Consider the following 27,981-nt stretch of genomic DNA (forward strand, 5'->3'; position numbering starts at 1 on the left):
GGTGAGTTAAGGGAGTGCAGGTGAACTAGAAACAGAGCTGGAGCCAGACAGCGATGGTCAGTGACAGTGAGCAGCCATGGCCGGCCAGAGTCCCTTCACATCCAGTGGAAATGCTGGCCTCCCCCCAGGCATTGCCTGGCCTTCGTCCACAGCTGCACTACCCATCACCAGTCCCCTCGAACAAGCTCCACCATGGCCACACAAGCAGCCTCAGTTTGGGACAGTCTCTCCCTCTGCAGCTCCAGAAGCTCTCTGCTTAACCTTGCAGGGTCCCAGGGTGTTGTCTTCACCAAACTGGGTATGGGGGGTGGTAAAGAGAGAGCGGCCACAAGATATCCTGAACTCAGAAAAGGTCTAGTCTGATAGACGTGAAACAGGAAAGGAGGGAGGCTCCTAGCCAGACAATGACTCTAACTCCCATGCCACAGTGTGAGAACACAGAGCTGCAGAGCAATGCAAAGGTGGGAACTGATTCACAGAAACTTACTACTACTGTGGGTACCATACCCATATTGCGGTCCTGGGCGGTGAAGATACAGGAGGAAGAACTTCTGCCAAATGAGTGGCAGAAGAGGATGGTCAGAAGGCGTGACGAGAGCCTGGTGGGCCCAACGATAAATGAGCAGCCTCTGGAGGGACGGGACGATGGGGAGTTTCAGCTGAGCCTGGGCTTTCTACAAAAGAGATGGGCTTTGAGCAACCATGTAATGACCACAATTGCAAACAGTCACTTCCTAAGTGATTCAAATGAAATGCTGAACATGGTGTTTTCGATTCAATAAGAAAAAAGAAAAGTCATATAAACCTTACTTCTCCGACCCGCTAGCTAACACTTTAACCTTAGTAGCAAGACATGTAGGGCAGCTTTTTTTCAAGAATTGCACAGACCCCAGAATTGGACTGGGTCTTAAGCATCACCTAGTCTAATCTCATTTCCATGCCTTTCCATTCCTTTGCATGTAAAACACTATAGGGCAAGAATAATACAAAAGCCAAAGTAAATTTTATCAACCTCTTGAAAATAGAGATTTTTCTTTTTTGGCCACACTGCATGACAGGTGGGATCTCAGTTCCCCGACCAGGGGTCAGACCTGCGCCCCCTGCATTGGAAGTGCAGAATCTTAACCACTGAACCACCAGGGAAGTCCTGAAAATTTAGATTTTAAATGGGCGTTCAAGAATGATAAATCCCTTGACAGGCTCTGAAATCCAAAAGCAAAGTCTATACTATAGGACTGAAAATAGAAGGTCTTTAATTCTAAAGCCTCATTCCAGTCTTTCTCACACTTTAGTTAGCCTAAGGATCAGCTAGGGAGTTTTTCAAAATAAATTACTGGTCCCACTCCAGACTCAGAATCCCAGAGGCCGGGGTCCAGGAATCCGATTTTTAACAAGCTCTCTAGGGGATTCTGATGCTTTAGAACAAAGGCAATCCCCTTTACACATACAATGAACACAGCCTCAAATTATTAGGTTGTGACTCTCAATGTTAAAAGAACCTTGGAAAGGAGGTATACACTTCAACTACACCATGTTAAGCATTAGTTTGGTTACTGTGCTTTCCAAACATTCGTAACAAAAGAAAACACAGAAGTCCAAAAGCTACAGGTGAACCCATCAGCATCAAAGTGTGAACCACCTTCTACCACTCAAATGCAGAACTGCTATTTGCACCTTCAGAGCTTGGTCAGGGGTAAATGCAGAGTTTATAACCAATTCCCCTTCAACAACTCTTCGGAGCTGGGAGTCTTCTTCAAAGATGGATTCCATGTTCAGGACTGTCCATGCAAACCAGACCTACAATAACACCAGGTAAAGAGGGGAATGAGCTACTAACTCAGACAGACAAAATACATCCTCACATTCCACAAATAAACATTACAGTTCCTAAAATTAACACATAGTTTTTATACCTATTTCTACTCTTATCACAGACATAAATTTACATGAAATAGGCCATTGAAAACTGTTAAATTACTTTAGAAAGGCTACTTTAGTAAAAGAAGATGTTTGTTTGCTCAACTTTAGTGCGCAGGTTCCGTATCACGAGGGACAGGAAAGAGGGCCAGATGTGAGCTCTGCCCTTAAGAAGTTTTGCATTCACCAGAGGAGACAAGACTAATGTAAGTAACCATAATGTAAAGTGAGAAGTGGGAGTACTGATCAGGGATTGAGTGCTACGGGAAACCAGAGGAGGTAGGGTGGGATCAGAGAAGGTAATATACCAGAGAAGACTAGGCAGAGACTGGAGGGGAAGGCATGCCTGGGAAGAGAATCAGCTAGGCAAAAGATGGAAACTCCAGAGATGTATGCAGATAACAGCATGGAGTGTGTTTCAGCTGGATCACAAGAGGTATGAGGAAGAGCAGGAGGTAAGCATGTGATACAAAGTTGAAGGATGTTACTACTAATTTAAGTGATAAAACAGAGACATAATGGGACACACAAAGTCTTGAGAGGTGGTGATAATGATGAAAATAATGCTGCGAATTAATGATAATGATGATAACTGTAACAGCCAACACCTAGTAAACACTGTTCTAAGTGCTTTACATGTAGGTGCAATCATTATTCCCATTTGACTGTTGAGGACAAAGAGGTTAGCCAGCTGCCCAAGGCACAGTGCTAGCAAATGGCAGAACCAAGGCTGAACCCCGAGTGGTCCAGCTCCAGTGTCCACTCTTACTTAAACGCTCTGCCCTGCAGCTGGGCAGGCTCTGCAGTCAGGCAGTTGGAGTCTTATCATGAGCTGTCTGACCCTGAGCCAGCCACTTGACTCCATAAAACCTCAGTTAACACCCCTGTGAGACAGGAATAGCAACAGCACCACCTCAGCAGAGGGCTACTGTGAGGATTAAATGAAAAAGTATTCTTATGCATAGTAAGTGTTAACAGACGTTAGTTATTTTAGACTATTAGTAACGTAGGTAAGGATGATAACAATATTAAAGTTCAAAAAGATAACAGGGCTTCCCTGGTGGCGCAGCGGTTGGGAGTCCGCCTGCCGATGCAGGGGACACGGGTTCATGCCCCGGTCCGGGAAGATCCCACATGCCGCGGAGCGGCTGGGCTCGTGAGCCGTGGCCGCTGAGCCTGCGCATCCGGGAGGGGCCACAATAGTGAGAGGCCCGCGTACCGCAAAAAAAAAAAAAAAAAAAAAAAAAAAAAGATAACAAATGGTCCACAGTGGGTTTCCTACCTGAGTGGGTGTGGCCAAGCCCTCCACAAAGGAAGGAGTGATGTTGCCTGCCACGATCCAGCTCACCAAAGAAGAGAGCAGACTCCGGTCACAGTGGTAGCCCAAAGCATTCTACACCAGGGGAGCATGTGGAGCAGAGAGTGGAGGCTTTAAAAAACACAATCGATGAGCTTTTCAAGAATATCAGCAATTACCTTACTACGATGGAAGATTCTGGTAAGACACAGATTTCAATAATTAGTCCACCAGCAGTTACAATCCCAGGCTGCACATTATAGCCAAATGTAATGAGCAGCGCTCCTCCTGGGATGTCCTTCCTTTGGCTTTATGAGGATCTGCACTTAGCAGACTACGGTTACTGGATAAGACACTGTTAAGGCAGAGCTTTAAAAAGGCAGTGGCCACAGAGCAGTACTGAGAAGGGTGCATGTGGGGGAACCTCCTTAGAAGACTACTATCTAGCTGATGACTGAAAGATAAATTCTCTAACAGGTTTACCTTATGTTGCTGGTAGAGCAATTTCTGCACACAGTCTTCCTGCATCAGCTGAAAAGCTGTTTTACACAAATGGTCCATGAGGAAGAGGATGGGTTGTTCTCGGTACCAAAGTTGTTGGCTTATAAGAGCCTGAACCCAGAACTCCAATACGGCAACCGGGCCCACTTCATTGAGCTGAGTGCTTACAGAGATGTGGGCCTGCGGAGAAAGGGCTCAGGTGACGTGAAAGGTAATAACCAGCCTCCCATTTTTAAAACACTAATAAAATAATACCTACCTCCATTACAAAACCCAAATCTGTTGACCTTCTTGGTCAAAAGCACTGTGCCAAGTGCTTTGAAATGACCAACACATAGACATGTTAGCACAGGGGTGTCTGATTGGGAAGGCGGGCAAGGGTGTACTTAGGGCTGACAAGGTCCTGACCTGGATCATGCTGTTGAGAAGCTTCACGTTGTCTCCATGGCTGGCTCCTGTCAGGTGCTGTGCCACCTTGTGGGTGACCTGTTGCGTGACACCCTGAGGGACACCGATGTCCAAGTGTAGGAAGAGGAGGAGGTGTGACAGAAACCTGCCGAGCACATAGGACAACGCACTTTACCTTCCAATCGGAAGTCAACAGAATTTCCAGTGGCTAATTACTTATGAGAAACAAAAAATACTGACGTGTCCCATTTTTAAACCAAAGCTCTATTTAGGGATTCTGATAAATCTTCAGGAATTTCAGAAGAATAAAGTTTTCCAGTTTGACGTGGGTTAAATCTACCCATGTAGTGAACAGACCTAAGACACATAAACCCATGCAAGTTAAAGAGCATTAGAGGGAAAACACCCAAAGCGCTGCTCTATCCCCTCCCAACCCCCACTAACGAGAATAGAGATATCTATAGAATCACTCTGCAATCTTTCATGGGGTGTCAACTCCACACAAAGTGGCATATGGAACACTGCGGGGGGGGGGGGGGGGCGGGCACGGATACCACCACATTTAAGTCACGGACGTGCCCTCGGTTCCCTGGGTGAACCAGGCTCCTTCCTCTCTCAGGGCCTTTGCCTCTGCTGGGTTTTCTGCCTGAAACACTTCCCCACATCTAATCTGGCAAACTCCTACTCATCCTTCCCATCTCATCTGCAATGTCCCTTCCTCAGAGACTTCCTGACCCCTCCCCGCCACCTTAAATATGTCTAACCCATTAACCTCCCTCATAGCACCATTGTTTTCCTTCGTGGCACTTAAAATTGGTAACTGCAGCCTGAGGACGTGACCCCTTCCTATGTGTCTGAGGGCAATGCCCAAACCGCCTGGCTCCCCATCGTACAGACGGTGGCAGCACAGAGGTTACTGCTGAGTGAGGGTGCTTCCCATTTCACAGGAGGTACAACACAGGCCAAACTCCACTGCAGTAGAAAGGGAAAGCTATGACAGGAGAGGCGCAATGAAGCCCGGTAAGAGTTCAGAGGACAGAGCTAGTGCAGGCTTTAGGGTGCAAAGGGAGAGATACAGAGGAGGAAACATCTGAAATGGAGCCTAGAAAGATTTACCTTTACTCAAAATTTAACAACTCCGGGGCGGGTGGGAGGGGTGGGATCAGCCCATTCAATCTAATTTTAAAATCTCTCAAAATTGCAAAAATCTAAAGACAATTTATTAAAATTGTTCCAGGCAGGCATCAAATTGCCTGTGTATCACTTAAGCCTTACACTCAGCTTGTATGAGAAATGGCATTATCTCATCATACAAATAAAGAAACAGAGACTCTGAAAAGTGAAGGAACTCACCTGTGTTCACACTAGGAGAGCGATGGAGTGAGGACACAACTCAAGCCTGAAAGCCATGCACCAACCAGAACACAAGTGGTCCCAGACTCGCTCAGGGCCTAGAGTGCTAATTTTTCCAAAAAAGGTCCCTAGGCCCTAACCCATTCCTACTGAAGCAGACTCTCCAGGGGAGGAGCTGGGAACCCATATACTTAATAAGCTCCCTCCCGTGAGGGGAGGAGCTTCTCATCCCCAGGCAAGTCTGCGACACACTGTTTGAAATGACACACAATGGGAAAACTGTAGTGTCCCCCTCATGCCTTTGGACGTACTACCTGTCCCCTGCCATACAGGCCTCCTCCACATCAGGCCTCACCTCCCCCTTCCTCGCTCTTCAAAAGGCTCCAGCCAGATGACCTCCTCCCAGCTCCCTGAACAGGTATTTTTCTTCCCACCTCTGTGCCTTCACTCAGCTCCTCCCCAGCCTGGTCCTCTCCAGACCCTCCTCTCACCCCCTACGGATACTGAAAAAGCCCTGTCTTGCCATGTCCTCTCCACTGACCCAACACCTACCTGCACTCCGAAGCTCAATTAGAAACGCACCTCTTGGGACTTCGCTGGTGGTGCAGTGGCTAAGAATCCATCTGCCAATGCAGGCGACACGGGTTCAAGCCCTGGGCCGGGAAGATCCCACATGCCGTGGAGCAACTAAGCCTGTGCGCCACAACTGAACTGAAGCCCACAAGCCACAACCACTGAAGCCCACGTGCCTAGAGCCCATGCTCCACAACAAGAGAAGCCACCACAATGAGAAGTCCGCACACTGCAACAAAGAGTTGCCCCCGCTCGCCACTACTAAAGAAAGCCCACGCGCAGCAACAAAGACCCAACACAGCCAAATAAATAAATTCATAAAAAAAAAAGAAGAAACCCACAAAGTCATATTTGTGGGTCATCTCTTGCTTCTGTTCACTGAGCACCCTCTGTCTCCCTTCTGCTAACACATCCTCTCATTAAGGGAACTGTCCTTCCTCCATGCTATAGAGTTGTGGGAGAGAGGGTCTCTCAATACAGAATCCCTATACACCTTCCTCTCAGGACTGGTCAATCCCACTGGTCAAGCTGACAGGCTCAGGGAGAGCACATGAGTAAGTCACACCAATCGGAATCATTATAAGAAACAAGGATAAAGAAAAACATTTGCCTTTCCCATGGGAAACTAGCATGATGCCTGGTTCTCTCTGTAGCATGCACTTTCATTCCCCTGGAAAAAGTACAACTGCGAGAGAAGGCTTGAAAGAGAGAGAAGCAGGGCCAAGGGACCTGGGAGGGTAGATAAACAGAAAGGGAAATACTAACCCAGGGCCTCTCAGCTTTGCAACTATGGCCATGTTGGGACGGCAGATTCCTGGGAGAAGCTCTCCTGTGCACTGTGGGATGTTTAGTACTATCCCTGACCTCTGTGCACTAGATTTAAGTAGCAGCCCCCCTCAATCCCCTTACAACTCCCTCTCCCAACCACCTGCCCTACCTGCCCCACCCCACCAGGCTGTGACAACCAAAATGATCTCTAGACATTACCAAATGTCCCCTGAGGGTCAAAACCCCTCTAGTTGAGGACCACCACTTTAGAATGACCTGTTGTTATCAGGAGCCTTCTTCCCCAATCACATGAGCCAATACATTCCCTTCCTGGTAAAACAAGTGTGCACTGAATTTTCATCATGTGCAATTAAGAATCTTGATTCGTACCCATCCTTAATTCCTTCCCTCCCCCAGCAGCTATTTCTTTTACCCTAATTCCATATACCTTTACCATATACAGTTGACCCTTGAACCCACAGGGTTAGTGGTACTGATCCCCCATGTAGTTCAAAATTCATGTATAACTTTTGACTCCCCCAAAAACTTTACTAATAGCCTACTGTTGACCAGAAGCTTTACCAATAATATAAACTGTCGATTAACACATATTTTGTATGTTATACGTATGATATACTATATTCTTACCATAAAGTGAGCTAGAGAAAAGAAAATATTACGAAAATCATAAGGAAAATACATTTACAGTATTGTACTGTATCTATTGATACTGTAAGCTTACATCATCTGTTTACAAGATGAATCACCTGTCAGTACCTACATCAATACTGTCTTATATGTTATAAAACACTGTAGATGCTATACAGGCTAACATTACACATCAAAAACGAAAAGACAATGTGAAAAAGAAATTCATATTTATTTACAGGTAGAACAATTCCTGCACTGATAATGAAGAAGCAGCAATATGATTGCTTTATGGTTGCCTAGTATAATCAATACGATTGTTTCACGATCGTCTAGCCTATATACTAATGAATGAATCATTATAAAAATTTTGTGGCATAGAGTATGATAGTCATATTCATAATACAGTATTAGAAACACTGTTACATTTTTTAAAAAAACACTTATCTGTGATGACAGCCTGATACAGTTTCTCGATTACGAGAGAGGTATACTGTGCAGTAGTATAATTCTTTGAAAGCAAAGTTATAAAACAGTAAGAAAAATACAGTATTAATTTTATATTAAATATCTCTCACCCTATGCCTATGTAAGGATAGGCTACCCACTTCGATACCAGTCTGGCACAGCATGTGCTACATGATGAATACTTAGGTGATGATGATGATGATGACACAAAAACATCTCATACAGTCCTTGCCATACGGGTGCCAGATTTTCACACAAAGACACACATATACACAACAGGTAAGTTTATCAACTGTACAGCATGATGATCGTTTATTATGCATTAAGTGGAAGTGGATCATCATAAAGGTCTTCATCCTCATTAGCGTCACGCTGAGTAGGCTGAGGGGGAAGATGAGCGGTTGGTCTCGCTGTCTCAGGGTGGCAGAGCCGGAAGAGGTGGAAGGGAAGGAGGAGAGGGAGGCACACCTAGTGTAACTTTATAGAAGTACATCGAAATTTCTGACTTCTTTGCTTTTTCATTTCTCCAAAAATGTTTCTATACAGTATCAATTCTTCCCCCGTTTGCTTTAGTTTCAGTGCTCGTATCATAGAAGGGTCCATGTCATAAAAGAAATCAAAATCAGTCTTGAATAATCAGAACCTTCTGGCAGATTGTCTAATGTTAATGTTTTCTGGCACTGCTTCTTCTACGTCTTCTTCCTCATGATCTGGCACCGGTTCAGAAGCACTCACGTCGATCAAGTCATCTTCTGTTAACTTCTCTGGTGTGGTGACTATTAGTTCTTGAATTTCTCTAAGATCCAAATCTTGAAACCCTTCCCCCACTCCCAGCCCCAACTTCTTTGCCATATCTACCAACCCTTTCATGATTTCCTTGATTGGTTTTGTCATAAATCATGAACTCATGCACATCTGGACACAGTTTTCCCCAGCAGGAATTTGTTTTGGGCTTGATGACTTTCATGGTTTTCTATAACAACAATGGCATCTTCAATGGTATATTCCTTCCAGACTTTCAGGATGTTCTATCAGGGTTCTATTCCATAGTGTTAACAATCCTTTCCATAGAGTACCATGTACAATGAGCCTTAAAGGTCCTTATGACCCCCTGACCTAGAAACTGAATTAGAGACATTGTCTGTGGGGGCAAAGGGACTGCTATGACACCTGCGGTGTTGAACTCGTGGGGTCTGTGTGGCCAGGGGTACTGTCCGATACCAAAAGAACTTTAACAGGCAGCCCAGTACTGGCAAGGCACTTCTTGACTTCAAGGACAAACCATTGATGGAAACAATCAAAAAAAAGGGTTCTCGCTGTCCAGGCCTTGTACAACCAAGAGACTGGCAGCTGGTATTTGTCTTTTCCCTTCAAGGCTGGGGGGTTAACAGCTTTACAGATAAGGGCAGTCCTAATCGTAAACCCGACTACATTTACACAAAACAGTATAGTTAGCCTATCCCTTCCTGCCTTCAATCCTGGTGCTTGCTTCTCTTCCTTGCTAATAAATGTCCTTTGTGGCATTTTTTTTTTCCCCCAGAATAGGGCACTTTCATCTGCGTTAAAAACCTGTTCCGGGGCTTCCCTGGTGGCACAGTGGTTGGGGGTCCACCTGCCGATGCAGGGGACGCAGGTTCGTGCCCCGGTCGGGGAGGATCCCACATGCCGCGGAGCGGCTGGGCCCGTGAGCCACGGCCGCTGAGCCTGCGCGTCTGGAGCCTGTGCTCCGCGGCAGGTGGGGGCCAGCAGTGAGAGGCCCGCGTACAGCAAAAAAAAAAAAAAAAAAAAAAAAAAACCTGCTCCGGCAGATATCCTTTCTCCTCGATGATTTTTGTAATGGCATCTGGGAACTCATCTGCTGCCTCCTGGTTGACAGAAGCTGCTTCTCCTGTTATCTTGACATTTTTTAAGCCAAATTTCTTTCTAAAATTATCAAACCATCCTGTGCTGGCATTAAATTCTTCAGCTTTAGCTCTTTCACCTTCCTTTTGCTTTAAGTTATCATAAAATGACTTTGATTTTTCTCTAATCATATTAGGGTCTACAGGTATGCCTTTCTTATAGCCATCCTGCACTCACACAAAAGCTACATTTTCAATATGAGATAAAAAGGTATTTCACAGAAAGTACAACATTTCAGAGCCTGCTGGTGTAGCTGCAGTGACATCTTCATGAATTTCCTTTTCTTTTTTTTCCAATGGTTCCTACTCTGGATTCATTTATCTTGAAATGACAGGAAGTGCAGCTGCAGACTTCAATCTATGGTACATATCATGCAATTCAACTTTTTCTTGTAATGTCATGACTTTTCTCTGCTTCTTGGGAGCACTTCCAGAATCATTAGAGGCACTTCATATGGGTCCCATGGTGTTATTTAAGGCACCAAACACAATGAAAATGACGCGAGAGCCGCAAGAGGTCACTTTTTACTGTGATGCACAATTTACTGGAGAGACAAACTGCTCAGTCGGAGAAGATTAGCATCACAAAGCGTGTTAGGCGGATACTCAACACTTGAGCTCACCTTCATGGCAACAGGAGGTGGCTACAAAATTATTACAGTAGTACAGTATGCAGCTGTAATTTAATACTGCATCTTTTATGTCTGTTTATATTTCTCTCAACCATGAATGGCATCATGTATGGTCTGTGTTTGTGTGTGTAAGTTTTGATAAATTTTAACTTTTTATAATAGATTTGTGTATATTTTATGGTAGTAGATGATAGAATAGACTAGTATCTACATTTATTTAATACATTCATGACATACTTTTTTCTTAATTTTTTTCAATATTTATAGGCTACATTAGTTCATCTGTGAGTTTTTTCAAATTGTCACAAATCTCCAAAAAATTTTCCAGTGTATTTATTAAAATATATCCTCGTATAAGTGGACCTGCACAGTTCAAACCCGTGTGGTTCAAGGGTCAACTGTAATGCAAATGCAATCTATACGCCCTAGCATGGCCTTGCCAATATTTTGCTTCATAACTTTGTGATTACCTCAGAAGTCTTATTTTCTCCACAAGATTATCAGTGTCTCATGTGATGAGCACCTCCCTGTGTATCTTCTTTGCTTATAATACTGCCCCATGCACACTGCAATTAAAAGCAACGTGTTTCGCTATTGCTACAACAGCAAAGCCATTTGCTGCTCAAGGTCAGAAGCACTATTCCCAGTTTCATGGAAACCACCACCCTTTTCAATACTAATAAGCTATAAGCAATCCAAAATTAAATGACAAAGGGAAGTATCTTTCATGACAATAAAACTAGAATCATTATTAGAGTCACTGTTCATCACTCTGCATTCTAAAATAGGCAGGAAGTTTTCTGCCTCATAAAAAATACACTATTGAAATATCATTCCCTATAATATACTTGAGAAACCAGAGAACATAGTCATTTTGTACTCGCTGGGCTGTTCTCCACTTACTGCTCATTCTTTAGAAGGTAATACTGGCAAGGGTAGAACAAAGGCAGAATCTTATCCAGGACATGGACCACTGTTTTCAAATGCCTCGACTGGACCAGAATCCCCAAGAGTGGGATGCCTTCTGCACAGAACTTCTCAATGCTATGGAAAAAGAAAAAGGCAATGAGCATACGAGGTAGCCAGTTCATAAACTGATGTTCTTCCAATGCACTATCATACTACACGCTACCCAGATTATCTCAGGTCTCCAACCCATTTATGCATACCCAAACTTCACACAGAAATGCTAGAATCAGAACTCTAGAAGTACAAAGGAACTTAAAAGTTCACCTATATTATCATTTTATACGAAAGAAAGGTGAAGTATCATGGCCCAATTCACACAGTTTCCTGGTATAGGGTCAAATTGAGGACCCAGGTTTGCAAATTTCTAGTCCAGAGCCCTGGCCACTTTGCTTCTCAAATGGTGCTTCTTCTAAGAGTCATGGGGCTCTCATTGTCTACGTAGTCCCACAAGGTATTACAGCAAAGATTCAAAAATGAGCTCAATCTGTCTGTATAATCTGGCAGAATTTTTCTGAAATCAATGTGGCCTAGAAATTTACTTATTTTTTTGACTCTTCAGAGAATCTATCCTTAAGAAATAATCTCAAATATGGAAGAAAATATGACAGATGATCCATGTAAAAATGTAATTTTCAGAATTATTCATAATTGTAAACTCAGAGGCATAAATGACAATGTAAATTCTGGAAAAATCCATTCAATGGGAATATTACGGAATTATCTTAAAAGTATGCATATGATGGCCAAGGGCAATATGGAAAAATATTTCTGCTAAAATGGTACTAGGAAAAAACAAAACTTTATACTTCTAACTATAACTACTAGTAAAGGAGAGTTCTACTGTACAGACAGGGAAAAAACAGGGATAATGTCACACTAAAATGCTCATTGTGTTGGAGTGGTAAAAAAGAGTGGTTTTTTCCTCCATTTTCCTAATTCTATAGTTTGGTTACACTCCTTTAATTCTGGGGGAAAAAAATCTTTTCAAAAAATAAAAGGAATAATGCAAAGATTATGCCCTAAGGGAAACATTTACAATATTAGAAGTAAAAAACAAAGGATATATAAAATTATGCATATAGTACAGCTCTAAAAAAGATCCAAGGAAAACATACTGAATAAAAATAAACAGAAAAATAAGCAATGTTTTATTACAATGAGAAAGATTCTGGGTGATTTTTTTTGACTATTGTTCTCTGTATTATCTATGACTTTATATTCATGTACAACTTATGTCCTTCACACTCTGCCCCCAATCCTAAGCCCATTCATAAGATTGTTTTAAGTTAGTTCTAGAATCATCCCAGATGACCACAGTGGAGTTCAGCCCCAAAAAGAAACACTCTCACCCTCACACCCACTCAGGATTCAGGAATCAGCACTAAACCAGTATTTATTTTAGAGAGGACTCACAGCAGTATTAGTGAATAAAGAGCTACAGTTCCAGAATAAATATAATTAGAGAAATCATGAAACGATTAAGTTCAGAGTACTACACTCAAAGAATCCACATACCAGACACTGTTCTAAGCATGTTAAAGGTCTTATAACTCACTTAAGCCTCATAAAGTAAGTCTGATACTATTATTATTCCCATTTCATAGATGAGGAACCTGAGGTACAGGAAACTGTGAATGACACTAGAGCTACTAGAAATGATGTAAAGAGTGCCTTCCAGGGCTTCCCTGGTGGCACAGTGGTTGAGAGTCCGCCTGCCGATGCAGGGGACACGGGTTCGTGCCCCGGTCCGGGAAGATCCCACATGCCGCGGAGCGGCGGGGCCGTGAGCCATGGCCACTGAGCCTGCGCATCCGGAGCCTGTGCTCCACAACAGGAGAGGCCACAGCAGTGAGAGGCCCACGTACCGCAAAAAAAAAAAAAAGAGTGCCTTCCAAAGGGCCTATATAACATCTCTCCCCTTCCTAGTACATCAATTCTGCCCTCTTTAACTGGCTTTCAAATTTGTCCATAATTACCTGGTGACCTCCATTCACCAACAGGAAACACAGGCTTCAGCCAGGAGAGTTTTGTCAACACTTCCCTTTCCCTCCCCCCCACCTCCACCCAGCCAGACAGATATCTGGTGGAATGAAATATGGAGGGGAGGTGGGGGGTGGGGAGGAAGAAATAGGTGAAGGAGGTTAAGAGGTACAAACTTCCAATTGCAAAATACATGAGTTACGGGTATGAAATGTACAATGTGGAGAATACAGTCAATAACTATGTATTATTTTTGTACGGTGACATATCGTAACCAGCCTTATCGGGTGATCAGTTAGAAATGTACAGAAATGTTGAATCCCTATGTTGTGTGACAGGAACTAACATAGTGTTGTAGGTCAGTTATACTTCAAAAACAAATAAACAGGGCTTCCCTGGTGGTGCAGTGGTTAAGAATCCACCTGCCAATGCAGGGGACATGGGTTCAATCCCTGGTCTGGGAAGATCCCACATGCCGCGGAGCAACTAAGCCCGTGTGCCACAACTACTGGGCCTGCACTCTTGAGCCTGTGAGCCACAACTACTGAAGCCTGCATGCTTAGAGCTCATGCTCTGCAACAAGAGAAGCCACTGCAATGAGCAGCCAACTCACTGCAACTAGAGAAAGCCCGCGTGCAGCAATGAAGACCCAATGCAGCCAAAAATAAATAAATATATAAAACAAACAAACTCATAGAAGAAGAGATCAGATTTGTGGTTACTAGAGGCTGGGGGAGGTGGGGGGTGGAGGGAGGGGAAATTGGATAAAGGTGGTCAAAAGGTACAATCTTCCAGTTATCAGATAAATAAATACTAGGGATATACTGTAATGTACATGATAACATAATTAACACTGGTGTACATTATATATAAAAGTTGTTAAGAGAGTAAATCCCAAATGTTCTCATCACAAGAAAAAAAAATATCTTTCCTATTTCTTTTTTTTTTAATAGATCTTTATTGGAGTATAATTGCTTCATAATACTGTGTTAATTTCTGCTGTATAACAAAGTGAATCAGCCATACATACATACCCATATTCTCTCCCTCTTGAGCCTCCTTCCCATCCTCCCTATTCTTCCTATTTCTTTAATTCTGCATCTATATGACATGATGGATGTTCACTAAACTACACATTTCATGATATATGTAAGTCAAATCATTATGCCATACACCTTAAATTTATACAGTGCTGTATGTCAATTATATCTCAATAAAACTGGAAGGAAAAAAAACAGAAATACCTACAAAGTACAAGTTCTGGAGACATCAAGACAATGCCCCTACCATGTCCCTACCATTAAGGAACACACAGTCCCAAAGGAGGAGGAGAAACGATTACACCTTAAGCACCCAGCTCAGAAGGCACAGGTGCTGCAGGGCAGGGGTGGGTGGCCCTTGGGCAGAATCTTCAACACCGTGGGCACTGATCACCAGGGGAAGGTAAGAGTCACTACTCTGCTCCTTAGCCCAGGACATCTCTAATTAATAAGACTCCTGGGCTTCCCTGGTGGCGCAGTGGTTGAAAGTCCACCTGCCGATGCAGGGGACTCGGGTTCGTGCCCCTGTCCGGGAAGATCCCACATGCCGTGGAGCGGCTAGGCCCGTGAGCCATGGCTGCTGAGCCTGCGCGTCCAGAGCCTGTGCTCCGCAACGGGAGAGGCCACAACAGTGAGAGGCCCACGTACCGCAGGAAAAAAAAAAAAAAAGACTCCTCTCCAAAGCTTAGCTCCTCCATGAGGGTATCCTGCTCTAGTGATCTCTCCTTACTTTAAATTCTTTCTGCCCATACTCTTGAGAGGTTCCAATCTAGGCTGTACATTAGAATCACCTGGAGAACCGGCCCCTAGATCAGTTAGATCAGGATTCTCACTCTCTTCCCTGTATTGGTAGTTTTAGAATCACTGCAAAAGTGATTCTAAATGGTGGTCAGGATTAAGAACCAGAGCTCTATTCATATCATCCAGCCCATGATTATATTCTTCAGTACTGCCAATTGTTTTATGTCTCCCGTGTCCACTAAGCTGTCAACAACCTGAGGACAGCTATCTAACAATTCCATACCTCTCCTATTTCATAGCACAGGCTGAACACTAATAGCTCATAGGACAACTGGCATCCCACTGAAAATATACTGAATGTGGAAGAAGATGTTTAAATCAGGTTGCTAAAAAGGTGTTACAGTGAATCTAAAACACAAGAATCAGAAAGTATCGGCCAAAGATGTTTTAGAAAACTGGATAGGCTAAATAAAATTAATACATTGTAGGAAAATGATCCTTAATGAAAAGGATTTTTAACCAACTGAGAATTCATGCATTCAGTTACTTACTGCACCAGATTCAGTCTTCATCACTAGGGATAAAATACCACAAGACAAATATGGTTCCTGAGTCCTAACCTCATAGAATGTCTCCAATAAAATTAAACAGACAACTACATTATAGTGTGATAAATGCTACAATGGAAGAAACAGACACCGCTATGGGCTCATACAAGAGAGGCACTTGACATGATAAGGCATTTCATCCCCTTGGGTAGGTTTAGGGTTAGCTTCCTTTATACCTGGGAAGGCTGGGTTGGGCTGCCATCACTTTGAACAAAATTCGGTACAAGTGACCAATTATTTTTATTTGATCACTATTCTGAGGAAGAGACTCTATCTACTGTTGACATAAAAATTCCACGCTGGATGATAGGTATAACTCTCTTGATAATGCAACAAGGTGATTTTCTGTTACAAATCCATGTTATATGAATTTAGGCAGCACTTCCCCATGATAAGCTATTAATCGAGGCTTATTATTTGGCCCTGATTACCCCTAGATAGATTTGATGGAGGCCTCAGACCTTGGGATGTGAAAGATGAGATTCCAGAATCACTGACTACAGGGTTCAGCAACCCTAGAAGTTCAACACAAACACTGTACCTGTGGCCCACGGCCGTCATAGCTAAGGCCAGATAACAGCCAATGGGCATGCCCGCCTTAACAGCCTTCAAGAGAGGATGAAACGTGGGTGACTCTGTCACTTCAGGCACAGTGCTGGAGAACAGAAGAGTTGCACAATTCTGCTGTATTCCATAATCATTTTTGTGCAGTTTTAACCTCAAGATCAAGTTCCAGGCCCATTGGTTAAATGAGGTCTCAGGTGTCTCTCCATATCGAACAATACTGGCCAAATATGAAACCTAAAACAATTATTTATTTTAAACCACATTAGTCACATACACATTAAATCAGTAAGCTCATCTACCCATCTCTTTTTGTGATCAACAATGCCGTCAAAAGAAAGGACATAGGGCCTCCCTGATGGCGCAGCGGTTGGGAATCCGCCTGCCGATGCAGGGGACACGGGCTCATGCCCCAATCCGGGAAGATCCCACATGCCGCGGAGCAGCTGGGCCCGTGAGCCATGGCTGCTGAGCCTGCGCGTCCGGAGCCTGTGCTCCACAACGGGAGAGGTGGAGAGGCCACAACAGTGAGAGGCCGGCGTACCAAAAAAAAAAAAAAAAGAAAGAAAGGACATAATGCTTACTGGTACTCAGTGTTTACAGCGCTAAATTAAAGCAGTTTCTCACTCACAGCTGACTTCTGATTATTTGCTAGTCACTTTGTGAACCTGATCTGGGTCTGCTCAAGCAAGAGTAATAATATGAAAGTTGGTATGCAACAAATCATGTGCTGGTAAAAAAATTTAACACCAGTTGGAGCATGGAGGCCGATTTATAAGGGTTTGCCCACTTTGGTAGCATAAAAACTCCCACCATGGTCAACTTCAAGCCACCAGCAGGTTAACAATCAGACCTGCAAAGTTCCTAAAAATGTAACAATCAGTTCTCCAAGCCGGTATGAGCCAGCACCAGCACACCGCTGTAGCTCAACTCAAATTCCGTAATACTAAAATGGTCATATGGAGGCTACTTCTTAAAGAAAAATCTTTCTCCAACCATAGAACTCAATTTCAATATCTTAAATTGCCAGAAATGTTCTTAGGAAACCTAAGGGTAAATATTGTAACTTTATCCACCCAGGTCATTTATAATAAACGTCCTCAATACATAAAAGAAGGAAATACCTGCTTCATACTTTCAGAAAGAAACCCAGCATACGGCTTCTGTGCAAGGTACTTCTGGTACGCCTCAAGAATCATTAAAGCTACTTCAGCATGGACTGCCTGATCCAGATGAAGAGTCCCCTTTTAAAGAGAAAAATCATCACAAACATGTCATCTTGATTTTTTTTGGTTATATCTTTGAACTAAAAGATTATTCAGGATAGTAAAAAAGAACCTTGGATGCAGAAGTTTAATTTTCCAAAGCTCACACCCCCTAACAATGAAATTATAAAATGACAATAGGAAAAAGAATTGAAATCTTTAAAGAACCACTACACTGCACCAGTTAGGTGTGAGCCCGAGTCATCCCCAATCCCAGTCATAAAAGGTATCTTTGAATGCAACCCCCAACCCCCACCCTAAAATCTCCATAAATACTTTGGGTTACAAGTTTAAGGGCATTGTTAAGAACCAGGAAGATGTTGAATTATTATTAACTAAACAGAAAGATACTTAATAATTTAAGTCTACATTCCCTTTTCTTGTTCTGTCATCAGTGAAAATAAAAAAAATACTCAACAGCACAGGTAAAATACTCCTTCAGGAGCTTGAAGTTGCCTACCAAATTTCCCACCCAATCTTCCTTTACAGCCTGAAGAAATACATTCCCTAAGCCTCCGAGAGAAGAGCACTTTCCGAATGCTCACAAAAGAACAAGGAGAGGGCTTCCCTGCTGGCGCAGTGGTTAAGAATACGCCTGCCAACACAGGGGATACGGGTTCGAGCCCTGGTCTGGGAAGATCCCACATGCTGCGGAGCAACTAAGCCCATGCGCCACAACTGCTGAGCCTGCACTCTAGAGCCCACGTGCCACAACTACTGAGCCCGTGTGCCACAACTACTGAAGCCCGCATGCCTAGAGCCCGTGCTCCGCAACAAGAGAAGCCACTGCAATGAGAAGCCTGCGCACAGCAACGAAGAGTAGTCCCCGCTCGCCACAACTAGAGAAAGCCCGTGCACAGCAACGAAGACCAAAGGCAGTCCAAAATAAATAAATAAAATAAATAAATTTATTTATTAAGAAAAAAAGAGTTGCTACTTTAAATGAACGAGGAGACCCTCGAGGAGACTGTGCATGCAGCTCTCTGGAAGAGGGGGGCTGGGGCTTCTGTTCACAAGTCAGAGAAGGCGAAGGTGGAGAAGAGCCCCCTGCAGCTCTCACCCACCAGCACTTGAGTGAGAAAAGACCCCGATGAGCCCATGAGCAGACCAGGTGGTCAGGGACACCCTGGAGGAAAAGCTCCCTGGTTTCAGTTTCCTCATCTGTACAACAGGGGTCATGTTCACGCCAAGCACACAAGACGGCTGAGAGGACTAGATGACTCGCTCAGAACAAAAGCTGGCAGATAGTTAGAGAGGGCTGAGTTCTCTTCCATTTTCCCTTTAAAAAGTTTAAACATTCTGATCAAGAAGCTAACTAATAAGGCCTAGGGTAAGAAGGCAGAAAGACCTTAACAGTCAAAATGCCTTGATATTGCATCTTTGGAGACATATGAAACTCTTAATAACAATAAACTATTATGAACAAAAACTACCACCACTAAGACCTTAACATGTGCCTAGAACTGTCCTCAATGTTTTACGTGTCCTAGCTTGCTGAAACCTTACAACAGCCCTCTGAGGTAAGCCTGTTAATGTGAATGCTTACAGATGAGCAACTGAGGCCTAGAGAGTTCAGGAAGCTTGCTCAGGGTCACACAGCCAGGAGGTGGCAGAGCTGGGATCAGAACCCAGGCAGGCTGGCTCAGAGCTCAGGCTCTTAACCAGTACACAGTGTTTTGGAAGACAAGTCTGGCAATGACACACAACACAAAATGTACAAGGAAAAAGGACCAGAGGTAAGAGTGGCAATTAGGAGGAACTGCAGTAAATATCCAGAAATAAAACAACAGAAACAAATGATCCAAGGAAAAAGGGAAGAATTTTCAGTGTGGAGCAATTTATCTTCACTTACAGGATGCTCACTCTGCAAAACAGAACTAATTAGAGAAGATCCTAAACTCTGATGCAGCTAAAAGAATTTGCAGACCTTGCAAACGATACTCAAAAATGTTAATGTTTTGAGAAAATGTTTCTTTGAAGCTGATGTGTGTGGACCCTCCAGTCTCTAGGGAATGGTTTTAATACATACCTGTTCACCAAATCCCCAATTTAGTCCTTCTAGAATAACACAGGCCAATTTATTCTTCACCGTTGTCAGGTTATAATTGAATAACCAATCCCGAATCACAGCTATCTCGGAGGCAGAAGGTCGCCAAAGATACAAAGGTAGTTCTTTAAACAAGTATAAAGAAACCTGATTTAAAAGAAAATGATAATAATTAAAATCAAGACTTAAGGACAATCCTGTATTACTGCAATACTATATTATTAAAGTGCTTACAAAATTTTTCTCCAAAAGGAAGTGGGGTTTTGTTTTTTAGACAGTGAAATGAACAACCAAATCAAATGAATATTAAAACTAATGATACACCAAAAGCACATTTTGCAATCCTTTGTAAAGGTCAAGCTTTTTTTCGTATGTAAACTGGTACACTTCCATTAAAAAAAATCACCATAGTAAGATCCAAATTTAAAGTCATGATAAATCAGTGGAAAGTCATTCATTTTACAAAAAGACTTAGCACTTTAAATAATTATTTCTTCTACATCATTTAAAAAATTATTTCTATTAGCTTCAAAGCATTCTAGGAAAAAGAAAGCATTCTAGGAAGAAGATACAAGGAGTGGATGGGGTAAAGACGAAACAAGATCAACCAAGAGTTGGTATTTGTTGAAACTGGATGATAGGTACATAGCAATTCATTATATTGTTTTCTACTTTTTATATATTTGAAAGATTATATAATAAAAGCTTTTTAAAATCCTGTACAAAAAGTCCATAGCACCACTTTTAAATAACATATCCATGTGCAAATTAAGATAAATCTGGGTTCACTTAATACAGTTTGGTTTAAGTAAGACTAATCAGAAGAGCAGTTCATAAATAATGTCTAGAATAATGCTGTCCAATGGAAATCTAATGCAAACCACACATGTAATTTTTATTTTTCTAATAGCCATTTTTAAAAGTCAAAAGAAACAGGTAAAATTAATTTTAACAATATATATCATTCAATCCAGTATGTCCAAAATAGTATTCCAACATGTAGTCATCACAAAAGATTACTGAGATACGTTATTCTTTTGTTCATACTAAGCCTTGGAAACCCAGTGGGTATTTTACACTTCCAGCACATCATAATTTGGATGAGCCACATTACAAGGGTCTATAGTCACATATGCCTGGTGGTTACTGTATTGGACAATTCAGCTCTAGAACATATAACCAAGCATTTTTTAGGTTCCTGCACTACTCCAAATTGGAGGCAAAACAAAATTTGAAAGAACGGGAAAAAAAATTTGAAAGACGAGTAGAACGAATGAATCTTAAAAAGATCCTTTCTTTCCTTTGCATGTGTAGTGTGTGTGTGCAGTTAGCTAAATTTTCAGAAGGATTTGTTAATAAAGGTCTTGAATATGCTGAATAAAATGGTAAACTAGCAATCTAACAAATAGAAAAATACTTCTTTAGCCTGTAAGCATCTGACAAAAAGAACAAAATAATGGTACTAGAACAATGAGTATAGCAATGAGATCTGTCCAGAAAACCAACTATCCCCAGCTACACAAAATAATGGTATAGGGGCTTCCCTGATGGCGCAGTGGTTGAGAGTCCGCCTGCCGACGCAGGGGATACGGGTTCGTGCCCCGGTCCGGGAAGATCCCACATGCCGCAGAGCGGCTGGGCCCGTGAGCCATGGCCACTGAGCCTGCGCGTCCGGAGCCTGTGCTCCGCAACGGGAGAGGCCACAACAGTGAAAGGCCCGCGTACCGCAAAAAAAATAAATAAATAACGGTATAGCATATATCTACACATCAAGAATAAAAGTGAAGCTACCAAGAAAGATCTCAGGGACATTAAAAAGGGAACATTACAAAAACTCTTTGCCAGTAAATTCAACTAGTTAGATGAAATGGAAAAATCCCTTTAAAAACATAAATATATGTATATGTATAGCTGATTCACTTTGTTATAAAGCAGAAACTAACACACCATTGTAAAGCAATTATACTCCAATAAAGATGTTTTAAATAAAAACAAACATAACTTAACCAACTGACTCAGAAAAAAATAAAAATCTGTATCTGTTTAAAATTTTGAATTCGTTATCAAAACACGAAGAAAACCCTAGGCCCAGATGATTTCACTGGTAAACTCTATCAAACATTCAAGGAAGAATTATAACAATCTTACAAAAATTCTTTCAAAAAACAGAAGAGGAGGAAATGCTTCCCAACTCGTGTTACAAGGCCAACATGACCCTAAATCCAAAACCTCACAAAGATATAACAAGAAAATAAAATTACAGATCAATATCTGTCATGAATATATATGCAAAAACCCTCAAGAAAAAATATTATCAAATTGAACCTAACAATACATAAAAAGAATAATATATCATGATCAAGTGGTTTTTATTTCAGGAAACAATGATGGTTCAACATGTGAAAACCAGTCAATGTAATTCACCACATTAACAGAAAAAAGGATAAAAATCATTTGACCACCTCAATGGATGAAGAAAAAACAAGTAAATACCCATTCATGAAAAAAAAAAATTCAGCAAACTGGAAGTAGAAATTTCTCAGCCTACCAGAGAGTATAAATGAAAAACCTACAGCTAGCATTATACTTAATGGTGAACTTTGGAACCCTTTCTACTATGATAAAGAACAAGACAAGGATGTCCACTTTTACTAACTCTATTCCATATTGTAATGAAAAGCCTAGTGCATTCAATAAGGCAAAAAAAGAAATGATTAAAAAGAAAGAATCCTAATAAGAATTCCCAACAAAACAGAATTTAAAGAGTGTATTTTAAAATATATTTATGCTTTCACTGAAAGTCAGAAGATCGCTAATTTTACCTGAAGAGGATGTTAGGAAGATGCATGAATTTCACTAACAAAAGTAGAATGTCCTCTGAAGTGAACCCATGTTTCAAATTATAAAAAAGACCAATAGGAAAATATGTTATCCATTTGCAGGTTGTCATCAAAACTTATCTGAGTTCTTTCCTTTGAGATGTCCCCAAAGGCTTGGTCCTTATCAACAACTATTCCTAACCCAGAGCAATACCCACACATCTACATATAGCACAAAGGATTGTTCCTCTCCTGCTGGGCCTCCAGAAAAAGTTACCTTCAGACACACCCCAGGTGTGTCAATGAATATTTAGGTCCACAGCCACAGCTCATTCCCAGGCTCTGGAGCTAGGAGCTGATTTCAGACTAGCCCAAGGTCAAAGCAAAAATATTCAAAGCCATCTTGTTCATCTGAAGGCAAGGGGGCTTGAATAAGTTCCTCCAAAAATGTCAGCAAGTTCACAGAACACAAAGGAACCATATATTTAAACAGAGAGTGGGGGCATCTTTTAAAAGATGTGCTCTAAAAAACATTATGGTTCTAATTTGTACACTCACTGTTAAGAATATTTCTGGGCATAATTTATTACTAAAAGTATTATGACCTAATTAAAAATGTAAGTGTGGCCAAACCCAGAAAAACACTTGTCAGAAAAAGGTCATGAACTCAATCAAACTGAAAGAATCATATGACCCACTGTAGACTTCTTTGGAAATCATTCCATTAGATGATCACTAAAAAAGGAGCAACCAAAAACTTGCTGTTTGCAAATAAAAACCTCTTCACCTCAATATAATTTTATCCCAGTGGGATACAATGTTTACTTAAATAGAAAAAGTACCATGTACCGCTGCTATGGAAAACAGTATGGTGTTTCCTCAAAAAATTAAAAATAGAATTAACATATGAACGAGCAATTCTACTTCTGAGTACATACCCAAAAGAATTTAAAGCAGTCTCAAAGAGACATTTGTACACTCATGTTCATTGCAGCATAATTCAAATAGCGAAAAGATAGAAGCAACCCAAGTTCCATCAGCAGATGAATGGATAAACAAAATGTGGTATATACATACAATAGAATATTATTCAGCCTTAAAAACGGAAGAAATTCTGACACATGTTACAACATGCATGAACCTTGAGGTCATAATACTAAGTGAAATAAGCCATACAGAAAGTAACAAATACTGTATGATTCCACTTCTATGAGGTACCTAGAGTAGTCAAACTCAAAGAGACAGAAAGTAGAGTACTGGCTGCCAGGAGCTGGGAGGGAATGGGGAGTTAGTTTTTAATGGGTACAGAGTTTCAGTTTTACAAGATGAAAGAGTTCTGTGGATGGATGGTGGTGATGGTAGGTAACAAAACAATGTGAGCGTACTTAATGCCATTTAACTGAAAAATGGTTAATACCGTGTGTTTCATGTTGTGTATAATTTACCACAATTAAATTTCTTTTAATGTAAAAATATATATATACTTTGCCAAGTAAAGCATTATATATCATGTATTCTTCATTTAGAAAAAAATATGTCTCATAAACCAATCTGTCACTGAATCTGCTCACTCATGAATGTGATGAGGTATTAGCAGTTATCAGTCATCTATCCTACAGGGATGATGCAGTGACTATAAGATGGAAAGGCCCTGTGCAAACATAAGCCCAGAGAAAGACACTATAACTTCAATCTTTCCTCCTGAAGTTATGACACATGACCACCTGCCGTCAGAAAAATTCATTCATTACAGCCTTATTATAGATGATGAAGAAAATCTTCAGTAAATGTATGTTTTTAAAAATGATACACTCATACAGTACTATTTGGCCATGGATGAACCTGGAAAACATTATGCTAAGTGAAAGAAGCCAGTCACAAATGACCACATATTTTGTGATTCCCTTTATATAAAATGTCCAGAATAGGTAAATCTATAGAGACAAAGTAGACTGTGGTTGCTCAGGGCTGGAAGGGATGGAAGTCTGACAGCTAAATGGTATGTGGTTTCTTTCTGAGGTGATGAAAATGTTCTAAAAATAACTGTGGTGATAGTTACACATATATGTGAATACACTAAAAGCCACTGACTTGTACACTTTAAAGAGATGAATTGTATGGTATGTGAATTATATCACAATAAAGCTGTTTTTAAAAACTATACAAAGATTACAAAAGGGATTGTGACAAATGACAGAACTAAACGATATACATCCAGCTCAACTTAAATTACTTCTAATTTTGTTTTTGATTGATTTAAAGCAAGGCTTCTTTCTAAATCAGAGTTGTTTCTTCCAAGAAAAAAACATAAGAATTATGAAGGCAAAACAAAACTATGAAATAAAAACTATGAATTAACTATAAACTATAATTAAAGTACAAACCTGTTACTGAAGGAGGTGGGAAAGTCACTTTGAGGAGATTAAGAGAAACAACCCACAGTTTTTTATAAGCAGCGGCCAACCCCAAGCAGGCACAGTGAACCTGAGACACAATAAATGTTTTCTTCACCCTGTTGTGCCCGTGTGACTCAGTCATCCCAACGACCTTACTATTTTTCCCACTGCTCCAATACTCTAGGGTTTAAATGAACAAACAAATAACAAAAAAAACGGAAACAAAACAAACAAAATCAGTGTTCTTACCATTCCAACCTGGTCAATGGTGTCTTGAACTCTATCCAGAAGGACAGAAATTATCTCAGGGTGAACAGCTGTGATGGCCCCTAAAAGCTCTCGACCAACCTTCGAAAAAGTTTCTCTGGTGGACAGGGTGACATAAGATACCTAAAGTAGGAGGGGGTGAAGATGGCATTTTTAATACCAATTTATCAATAAAAAAACCTTTCCATACTTTATTTAGGAGGTTTTCAAGTAAAGTAGAAAGAATCTCAGATGAAGCCTTGGCTCACACCATGTACAAAAAGATGTCAAAACTTCAGAGAGCACAACTTCAGAGAACAGACTGTCTGGAAGGTGGGGGAAGAGGGCATGGAGGGGAAAAGCAACTGTTCGACAATGACTTTAAGTGCTGGATTCAGAAAGCACTCCCAGAGTCCTCAGAGCAATTAAGTAATCCCTCCATACTAAAACTTTTCTAAATTTGAGGAAACCAATAACATGATGAAAATCAGAATGCATTGCATGGAAATACCTACTCTCTCTCTAAAAAAGAAAAAAAAAATGAGATCCTCAATTACAAGAGCTTCTAAAATATCAATGTTTACCAACTCTTCTTAAACAATGGGTTCGAAACTACAGGTTACAATCCAATCATGCCAATGGCCAGCAGTTTTTGGGTTTTTTTAATACAATGGAAGGGAACAGAAAAATAAGAGAGTAGAATAAAACAGAACAGAAAAATATGACAGTGCATCACAGTAAGATTAAGTATTGCTTCAATTTCACATATGTGTGTACACACACACACAGAGGATCAGAATGTAGTTTTTACTGTGAGGACTGGTCAAAACACTTGAAATATCATTCAAGAGCATAAATATTACTTTAGCAATGGATCTTGAGAATGCCATTCAACATACGTGAAAATATACATCCTCCTCTCAATTTTTACAGACAATGAAGATAGTTTGGAATTCCAGATCCATCTAGGCCTTAATCTCATGCATGGTTACAAAGTACAAGAATAGGAACAGCTTAATAGGATATTTGATCCTGGTAAAGAACTTTAGATTACCCAGTTCTGTCATTCTCAAACTGGAGTATTGAGGGGGATGATAATAAATCTTCAAACATAATTTTACTTAAATTTGGAGGAAATTTTTTTACCAAGATAAACAGATAAATGACAGCCTACAGTGAAAATGTGTATTTAAAAATATATATATATAAAACTCCAAATAATGCTTTGGTAACCATGTGAGTTACGTCCCTCAACTCATGGGGTCCAAAGTTCACTCTCTTCCACCGTTAGGGATGGCTCAGCGAAAAAGTGAAGAAAGCGAGGATCTCATCCCAGCCTATCATTTTACAGATGAAGAAACTGAAGCCCAGAGAGGTAAGGTGTCTTTTATGATGTGAGATAGACAATGAGCAGCAGAGCTAAAACAAAGCCAGATCGTTTAACTCTAGGTTCAGTACTATTTCCACCATCTCATTTAAATTGGCTGGGAAGGCAGGTTTCCATGTTCCTCGCAGGGTCAGAGGAGTGGAAATGAGGGGGCCAGGTCCAGGGCAGGGGGAGAGAAAAGTATAGAAACTATAAATGTCAGGCAGTGCCAGACTGTCTGTTCCTTACCAAAACTCATACATGAAATGACAAGAGATAGCGGGGGGAAATGGAATGGGTGTGATTCATATTTTCGGTACTCCTTAGAAATTATCTCCTTCCACAAGTGCAGACAATACAAGATTGTCACATTTTTTTTAAAAGCAATCCCAAAAGAATCAATGGATGGACAATCCAAAAGAAAATGTTTTTAGCTGATTTCTAAAACTTAATATTCTAACCTCATATATCTCCAGAACAATAATTTTTATGAAGTCTTCATCCACATTGGTTCTTCTGGCCTGAGCCATCTGAGCAAAAGTAGTTAGAAGGCAAATCTCTTCCGAGCTATTCATGGAAGAAAGACACTTCTCAAAGTTCACAAAATGTTCTGGGTCTATAAGTTCAAGAAAATTAAAGTGGGGAGAGAATAAACATATATCACTTTAATTACTCCTCCAGAGAGAAAGAAGATATAAAATTAAAAGACTTTAAGAAATATTTAAAGATACCAAACATCTTTGTTCCAGAATGGATTTCTATAGGCATCAGGAAGAAGGCTGGGCCAGATGACATTCCAACTCTAATATAATGTTGCCTCAGGAATATTTAACAAGCTTCTGTTTCCTCATCTGTCTTAAAAGTTTATTTATCAGATGCTATGTGACTGGTGAAGTGCTCTGTCAACTGCAAAGCACTGCTACTATCACTAGGCAAGACATCCTCAACAGCACACTTAAAGCTACTTGGTAACTGTCAGCCAAATGAACGACAGCCCTATTAATGAAAACTGCAAAGACTAGCAAACTACCAACATGGCAGTTGGTACTAGCAGTACCAACATGGCATTCCACACAAAAAATATTTGCTTATAAATGGAAATTCGGGGCAAGATATTAGCTATAATCATGACTGAAATACTGATGAATATGATTAACAATATCTATGTTTTGCCTTTTCCTCAGAGAATGCTCTGTAAGCAATACTACATTTTGTCACTAGAGGGCAGGCTTGATTATCAGCTTTGCCATATGTGACAGAAAACTAAATGCTGCAAAGGCAAAGTTGTGTAGAGGGAAGAAAACAGTCTGTTTAAAAAATATATTCCCAATGGAACTTTTCACAGAAAGAAGGCAACAAGCCAACAATTCCTTTCATATGTTTACACATTTAAGAAATCAAAGGTAGTTCATCAAATTTCCAGTATTTTCAAAATAACTCCATGGGGCATTTACCAACCCAATTTTCATTTCCT

General features: G+C 41.0%; 1 protein-coding gene across 2 annotated transcripts in view; it reads right to left on the reverse strand.

Annotated features, from left to right (window-relative positions):
• The window catches only part of EPG5 (ectopic P-granules 5 autophagy tethering factor), a 127,349-nt gene that overhangs the window by 67,436 nt on the left and 31,932 nt on the right, over positions 1-27,981 (reverse strand). For both annotated transcript variants that reach the window (XM_082667293.1, XM_082667292.1), the window contains exons 12-22: positions 26,969-27,123; positions 25,145-25,285; positions 19,663-19,827; positions 17,493-17,612; positions 16,346-16,605; positions 11,370-11,510; positions 4,124-4,268; positions 3,698-3,895; positions 3,200-3,310; positions 1,675-1,797; positions 508-674 (exon numbers count right to left, since the gene is read on the reverse strand). In XM_082667293.1, coding sequence (XP_082523419.1) covers positions 508-674; positions 1,675-1,797; positions 3,200-3,310; positions 3,698-3,895; positions 4,124-4,268; positions 11,370-11,510; positions 16,346-16,605; positions 17,493-17,612; positions 19,663-19,827; positions 25,145-25,285; positions 26,969-27,123 — 1,726 coding nt within the window. The remainder of the gene's footprint in view (positions 1-507; positions 675-1,674; positions 1,798-3,199; positions 3,311-3,697; positions 3,896-4,123; positions 4,269-11,369; positions 11,511-16,345; positions 16,606-17,492; positions 17,613-19,662; positions 19,828-25,144; positions 25,286-26,968; positions 27,124-27,981) is intronic.

The sequence above is a fragment of the Grampus griseus genome (genome assembly GCF_964374135.1).
Source record: "Grampus griseus genome assembly, chromosome: 12".
In the NCBI taxonomy this organism is placed as follows: domain Eukaryota; kingdom Metazoa; phylum Chordata; class Mammalia; order Artiodactyla; family Delphinidae; genus Grampus; species Grampus griseus.